The following is a 7739-nucleotide window of genomic DNA, read 5'->3' on the forward strand; positions in this document are numbered from 1 at the left end:
TTATTGGGAATGAGGTAAACCAGAAACAACAAACTCAGCCTAAGAACATCAACCAGAAGTGACAGATCAGCAATAAGAGGTGCTAGTTGATAGCGAGTGTTCAGGTCTAGGCATAAGTCGTGCAGCTTTAAGGGAAAAAAGAACAACGTTATACTATACTCTTTTCCTCATAAAAAGAAGGCCTCCCTGAGTCAGACATTACATAGCCTTGACAGAAAAGGGAAGCGCACACATACTTGTGCAAGTCTATATTGGGGACTACATGCTGGATCCTCCAATGCGGGGACCCGTATTTCTAAAAGGTTTAGGAGCAAACCAAAGACAGATTCGTGTTTCTGCTGAAGCTGTAAAAATGTGTGTCACTTCAAATTAAAGAAAACACGTCAATAAAGCAATGTGACATTTTTCCACATTCTGGGGACAATTTCTGGTAGACCAAACTTTTGAGGACGAGCAGACAAACACACACTCTATTATTCTGGTATTTCTAAATTGTAGGTACTTGTGAACAATCTGGGGACGCAATTTTCAAACAATTGGGAAGGTGCTATAATGCATATTTCCAAGATAATTGATTAAGTCACATGAATAACATGCCTTTTATTTTAATCTGAAACATTTTGCCATTTGCAATGCAGTATTTTTGAACAGATAGTATTTTCACACAGATAGCATTTTCAGGCAGTTACTAATTAACACTCAAATGTTTCTCACAAATGAAATGTAAAAAAGTAGAAAAAATAAAATTGTACAATACAAAATTCCAGCCATAAACTTAATAATAATAATAATAATAATAATAATAATAATAAACTAAGTAAAACCAATGATCTGTGCAAATAAAACCAAATGAAACCATGGAGACTTTTCTGGGTTACATTTTCCTTTTAAGAGCAGTGATTATTTTTTACAAAGAACTTAACGGACAACCAATCCCTGCCTTTCAGTGCAACAGGCTCAGCTTTAATACAGGCCTCACAATGTCGTTTTCCTGGCACTGTGCAAGTTTTTATGAACCTGTACAGATGTTTTTCAACTGCTTTCACTTCACTGGTCTCCCATTTCTTTTTCTTTACCACCTTAACACCTGAACAAATGCAAGACAAAGTTAGTCAAAACATATAATGTCTTTCAATTTCATGAAAACAATCATGTTTGTTTATCAGACAATACCTTTGGGAACAGATGTGGTACTGGTTGGTTCTGTTGCTTGCTCAGATGAGGTTTTCTGGGCTTGCTCTGTAGATGGTTTCAGTTCTGGCTCAATATCTACTTAAACACAGAACAAGTGCACTCTTTTTGAATGCATCCTCAATGATTAAGGACACCTCATAATAATAATAAATTATTATTATTAAGAACTACAGGTTGTGCATTTTCTGAAGAATACAGTGATTGTGGAGCTTAAAATGTGGTCACTATGGTGTTGCTAGGTGGTTGTGGATACAATTATACAAGTTAAGATGTTATCTACATGTACCAAGCCATTAGGGATTATAGAAAGTCCTAGCTAACCTTCCATCTCCCATATACCATACTTGCGCTATCAATAGATAAAACCTAGTTTGGAGCCGCCCACATCACAGGCTTTTCACTGGAGTAGACACCCATCATATCTGGTGTTTCACTGAATTAAGTACTAATTAAAAAGGTCCACTTTTTATATTCAGAAAAGTGACAATTTATCCAACCTGAGGAGTGCTTATTTCCACTTGTGAGTGCGGTATACAATACTGGTCATCAGAAAATGTTTAATCTGGCACCTGCTGAGTTAAAAAAAAACAAAAACAAATGATAGAATACAAAATGTAATGAGACTTCAAACGATTTCATATTTAAAATACATTAGTGGAAAATAAGTGGGGGAAAAAATTATTTGCCTTTTGGTTACATTTGAACTTTTCTTATTAAGCCAGCAAGGCTACTTTTGGCACATACTGCATAAAGCTATAAAAGCAAAATGTTCTTCCTGAACTAAGACTGCAGACTTTTGCTGCTGATCATCTCCAGCGGTAAGATCAGATTCCAGATGATGACTTTTTTCACCTATTATACTTATCACCTGAAACCACCCCAAATCACAATTAATCCTAAAAGTACAATTAACTAATTTATTAAGTAATTAAGTAAATAAAATTGAATGTGTAGAAAACAAGGGTTTTGCTAAACAAAGATAAACACACATAACTGTATTGTGTAAAGTTTCATGTTAAAAGACAGTGTGGGGACGCAGTGTCTTTGAAAACACTGGTATAGTACAATGTACATTGCGGGGACTTAACGTTTACTATGTTATAAAATATATTAAAAAGGCAGTTCCATACCAGATTACAGAATGAAGACTCATGCTGTGAATGTTGGGTGCAATGACGATCATCTCTAGAGGCACCAAACGATTACTGTCCACCTCTATTCCACTTTCTGTCACCTGAAATAGGCAAAACAGTAACTAATAAGCCCAAAAGTAAAAGTATGTTGGTATACCATAACTAAGCTGAACAGTGTAAAGTTGTAGAAAGTATTTTAGGCTAAAACACACCAAGCAAAGAAGACATTTGTAGAAAAAAAAAAGACATGTTAAACTAGGCATCTTGTGGGGACCTTGTGTAAAGTTTCATGTTAAAAGACAGTATGGGGACCCAGTGGGGGAGGGGTACCACTTCAATTGTCAATTGAAATCACTCCTTTGCAAACACTGGTAGAGTACAATGTACATTGTGGGGACGTAACGTTTACTATGTGATAAAATACATTAAAAAAAAGCAGTTCCATACCAGATTGTAGAATGTAGACTCATCCTGTGAATGTTGGGTGCAATGATGATCATCTCCAGAGGCACCATCTGACTCCAAACGATTACTGTCCACCTCTATTACACTTTCTGTCACCTGAAATAGGCAAAACAGTCACTAATAAGCCCAAAAGTAAAAGTATGTTGGTATACCATAACTAAGCTGAAAAATACAAATTTGTAGAAAGTATTTTAGGCTAAAACACACCAAGCAAAGAAGATATTTGTAGAAAAAAAGAGAATATTTTAAAGTAGGCATCTTGTGGGGACCTGGTGTACATTGTAGAGACATAACATTTACCATGTTAAAAAATACATATAAAAAGCTGTTTCATACCCGTGTACACTAATAAGCCCATTTGCTAGTTTAACCACACATTTAACATACTGTAATAAAAAGAACAGATTGCAGAACAGAAAAATGGGCATAAAACTGATAACCTGAGCTCTTTTTTTTTAAAGAGCTTTCCATGATCCTGGATTCAGCTAAACTTTCAAGTTACAAGCAAGTGTTGGTAGCAAGGGTTACAAGATTGGACACACAAAGATAGCATAGGGTGGACCGTGAATGCATTTTACAAAGCAATGTACTGCACCTTTACAGAATCTATGTCCAGCCGTTGGGTCAGCAGGCCAAGAGCAGTAAAATGATAGCAGTGAAAGCGATTGCTAGAAGTTATTTAGGTACTGTAGAGGCTGGTCCCAAAAGAGATCAACACAAATGGAGGGTCCCTAATACTGGCATAACGCTATGTGAAATGGAGCTGTGGAACAGCAACAGTAAGAGAGAAATAGCTTCTGTGTAGCAGTGTTAAGGAGTTGGAGGCAATGAGATTAGTATTCGTAGACTTAAAGCACAGTGAAGGTGCAGCGTTACAGCTGCAAAAAAAAATTAGCATTAGTAAAAAAGTGCATAGCTGAGGTACAAGACTGTGGCAAGGTCAGCGACATCCCTCAGCATCATTAATGGGGCGCTAGAAAAGAAGTAGTTGGAGTAAAGTAAATTAGGATTAGCAGTCAAACAACATAACCAAGTTGCAGTAATGCACTGGTGTCGATGCTGAGTAGTTAGATGAGAGGGCATAGTGTAGCAGTGCTGACATGGATCTGAAAATGAAACATTTACAGTATACAAAACCAGGAATATGACACGCATAACACAGACCAGTCACCACGTGGCAGTGAAGCAGTGGCTGAGAAGGTAGGAGAGGGGGCATCTTGCAACAGAATTAAGGCAACCCTGGTAAAAGTACATGAAATTAGGTTTGGAAAATACATAGCACAGCTAGGGTGCAGCTCTGAGATGGATGGGTCAACGAGCATAGTCTGCAAGAGAGAAGCTCAAGATGTTAGCAAATGCATAGCCTGGTTGAGGTGTGATATCTCATAGCGTTGTCATGGCTGAAGTATCTGAGGTAGGTGAGCAAAGTCCACAGGAGAAAAGCAGAAGGTGTTAGTATATGCATCGCAAGTTTAAGGAGCAGCACTGCATCAAGCTCATAACTGAGCAAGTTTAAGGAGCAGCACTGCATCAAGCTCATAACTGAGCAAGTTTAAGGAGCAGCAATGCATAAAGCTCATAACTGAGCAAGTTTAAGGAGCAAGTTTAAGGAGCAGCACTGCATAAAGCCCATAACTGAGCACTCCATTGCCTACATTGGCAGAATACATTGTGCAGATGTAGCATTTACTGTTTGGAACTCGCATGAATTAAAGCAGTTTAATTACCTCAATGTGGGAAGCAGATTTCTGTTGTGAATGTTGGGTGCACTGGGTAACATCTCCAGAGGTAGCACCTGACTCCAGACGATTAGTGTTTGCATCCATTCCACACTTTGTCCACTGAAACAATAACAGTCACTATTAAATATAAAAGTAGAGGGTAAATCCTGTTACAGAAACAGCATGTAACATGTGAGCAGTGCCATATAGTGACTGATTGGCACTGTTCTAAGCATCCCGACACACTCTACATCCATCCCACCACACTCTACATCCATCCCGACACACTCTACATCCATCCCGACACACTCTACATCCATCCCGACACACTCTACATCCATCCCGACACACTCTACATCCATCCCGACACACTCTACATCCATCCCGACACACTCTACATCCATCCCGACACACTCTACAAGCTCAGAATATCAGTTTATTCTTCAACCACAATGTTATGTAAGGGAGTGATGCTGTAAAAATACATATACATTCACTATTTGGCATCTAATTATCTACAAGAAGTAACATTCTTACTTTACTCCTCCAGGGACAATCAGCATCTCCATAATTATATGTGACCTCCTCTCCAGGTGTTATGTCTCTTAAAGCAAAAAGGCACAAATGGGGCTTTCCTTTCACAATGATTCTCTTCATTTTGCAGTTGGGGTTAATGTGATCATCATTAACCAGTCTTCCAAGAGTGCCATCATCCCTTGCAGCATCAATACTGAATTTGAATAAAACAGAAGACATTTATTTAGTGACCAACAAAAATAAAATCTTTAAAAAAAATAATCATCATATTTTAAGTGTATAGCTGCAGAATTAAAAACCCCAAATAAAGCCAAACATTTAATACTTTGTCACAGTGACACTCAGTACGTTTATATGGACAACAATAATCCAATATTAACCCGATTTTTAATTACCTTAATCCTGCTAAAGTCATACTCGAAGTAAACACAAAACGAATTAAGACGTGTGGAATATTCCTGTTTTAGTTGCATTATCGAGGTGTATTACAGACACGTACACACCTTAATCACACTATTAACATCGTGACGGGACGTTTTTTTGACAGGACACGATCACGCACAGCAGCGCTCAACCGTTTTACAGCAAACAAGAGAGCACGGCTGCTTCCCAAACCGCGTACTTACATACTACAGTATATAAAAGGTGAAATACATATATATCAGCTGCTATATAGTAGGTAAGTACGCAGTTTGAGACGGAGCCCACGGCTTCAAGCAGTCGTATATTTGCACATATAGCATGACTAATAAATCAACTGCACTTGAAGCTTTTGTAAAATTAACACCCAAAACTGTATACGGTTCCATAATGAAGACGAACTGTATGTCGATATGTGAAATTCTGGAGGGACGTCGGTTGGCATGGCGTGGGGACATAATGACGTGTGCCGTTAATCGATTTATGTTCTATAACATGTAAAACGGGAACATGACAGGAATATTCTAAACGCAACTCATGTAAACACCTTAATCACAATACTGTCTTACTCAAAATAACATCAATAATTAGATAACTGCTGTCCATGTAAACGTAGTCATTGTTGTTCATAATAATAATAATAATAACCATTACTACTACTATTATTAAGATTCTCCACAGTTTCATTCTTCCTCTTTTAAGTAATGACAAGTCTTCTAAACTCTACAGAATGTGTCTACAACTCACACCTGATCATGCATTTTGAGTTAATGAACATGGCATTTTGTTAAATAGAAATAGTAGTGAACGAATAAATGACTACAAAGCACAGTATAGCTGTCCTGTGTAAAACAGGTGAGGATATGTGAGGCATATGGAGCTGGATAATCGAAATGCTACTGGATATAAAGGTAATGTCTGACGCGTGATTCAGGTGAGCTGCGCATCAGAAACGCAGCAGAGCAGTTCAGGACCCTCATTCTAATCGAGAGGCACTGTGCTGCGTTTATGATGCGCAGCTCACCTGAATCACGCGTCAGATGAATGCGGATACACATTTAACAAAAGAAAAACACTCAAAAGGCATTTGATAAAAACTATTAAAATATTTTTTTCTGATAACGGACAATACTGTTGTTAAACGCGATTCAGAACCGAGGTGAATCACAGACTAAACTGTGAGCAGGTATTTAAAAATGGCGCCGGCGCGACCAAAACATCGGCGCTGCGGATATATAATGTTAGCTTTCTCCGGATGTAAATATTAACGAGTCACAGTAATAAACTTTTAATAAACTAATCTAATCTAATATCATTCTCTCGAGTCGATTTCCCCTCAGACCATGTCTTAGTGAAGCGAGGCGAGGGAAAACTTTTTTCACAGCTAAACTTTAACTGTGCATTTAAAACCCCCGCAGCTCATACCGCATACACTACCGAAATGGATAAAGGAAATATATAGGAGTACTCACGTCCAGAATTTATCGTGCCAGATGAAGTCGAACATAAATCCTTTCAAGTTGTTGTGGTAAATTCGGTGTCTTCTGTTACTTTCCAGAGAGTTGATGAACTCTCCTTTAGTGAAGTGCGTCATGGTAAACACTCCCCTGCCTTGTTTAGGAATAACAAAGCATGCTAACTAACCTACTGTTTTATCACCATAAGTCCAACTTTATTTATTTACATGGTTTGCTCACCTTTAAATGCATCAATGTATTTGACATCAAGCCCTGCTTTATCACGACCGGTGGTAATGTGAAAAATAGCATCATTTATTGGACTCTGACTCATTTTCAAAACCTCGTTTTCACCCTTATTAAAGGTTTCACTTCACAAATTCTGAAGGCATCTATATGGAAGGTGCATTAAATATTAATAGACAATCTAGCATTAGTAAAATAAATGGACTGATGTATTTAAATGCCTCATCAAGGCTGAGCTAGCTAACAAGCTAGAATAATCATTAGCTAACTAACACTAGCTAATTATTGAGGACACTATGCTATGTAAACCATAATTTAAAATGTTAAATACTAAAATAATTTACACTCCAACACAGCTTATTTAATAAACCCTCTTAGTAGTATAAGCTTTTAAAACATTCCGTGTCATGATAAATATTAACTCTCATAAATTTTGGGTGCGATGCTAATTCACCTAACTCGACACGTCTCATTAAACTGAGATATTTAACCACATACTACTTCATTGGCTCAAAGCTCCAGTGATTGATTGCTGTTTGACCAATAGGAGTTCTTCCGTTTCAACC

The 7739-nt window shown here is 37.7% G+C and overlaps 1 protein-coding gene across 1 annotated transcript; it reads right to left on the reverse strand.

Annotated features, from left to right (window-relative positions):
- Nucleotides 1–1278: 1278 nt before the first annotated feature.
- Nucleotides 1279–7537, reverse strand: LOC128610669 (uncharacterized). The gene is made up of 7 exons (XM_053630086.1): nt 7168–7537; nt 6943–7081; nt 5051–5243; nt 4520–4633; nt 2775–2888; nt 2325–2428; nt 1279–1766 (listed from the first exon to the last, which is right to left on the reverse strand). Exons 1-7 carry the CDS (start codon nt 7259–7261, stop codon nt 1703–1705), a joined length of 822 nt encoding a protein of 273 aa, XP_053486061.1. The 5' UTR covers nt 7262–7537; the 3' UTR covers nt 1279–1702.
- Between the last annotated feature and the right edge of the window lie 202 nt (nt 7538–7739).

The sequence above is a fragment of the Ictalurus furcatus genome, chromosome 7 (genome assembly GCF_023375685.1).
Source record: "Ictalurus furcatus strain D&B chromosome 7, Billie_1.0, whole genome shotgun sequence".
Lineage (NCBI taxonomy): Eukaryota > Metazoa > Chordata > Actinopteri > Siluriformes > Ictaluridae > Ictalurus > Ictalurus furcatus.

Bases quoted from the DNA above. Each gene is read 5' to 3' on its own strand.
- LOC128610669 (XM_053630086.1), bottom strand. From the start codon at position 7,261: ATGAGTCAGAGTCCAATAAATGATGCTATTTTTCACATTACCACCGGT. The intron at 7,082-7,167 runs GTGAGCAAACCA...TTCCTAAACAAG, and splicing joins ATACATTGATGCATTTAAAG to GCAGGGGAGTGTTTACCATG. The intron at 2,429-2,774 runs GTATGGAACTGC...TGCCTATTTCAG, and splicing joins AGTCTACATTCTACAATCTG to GTGACAGAAAGTGGAATAGA.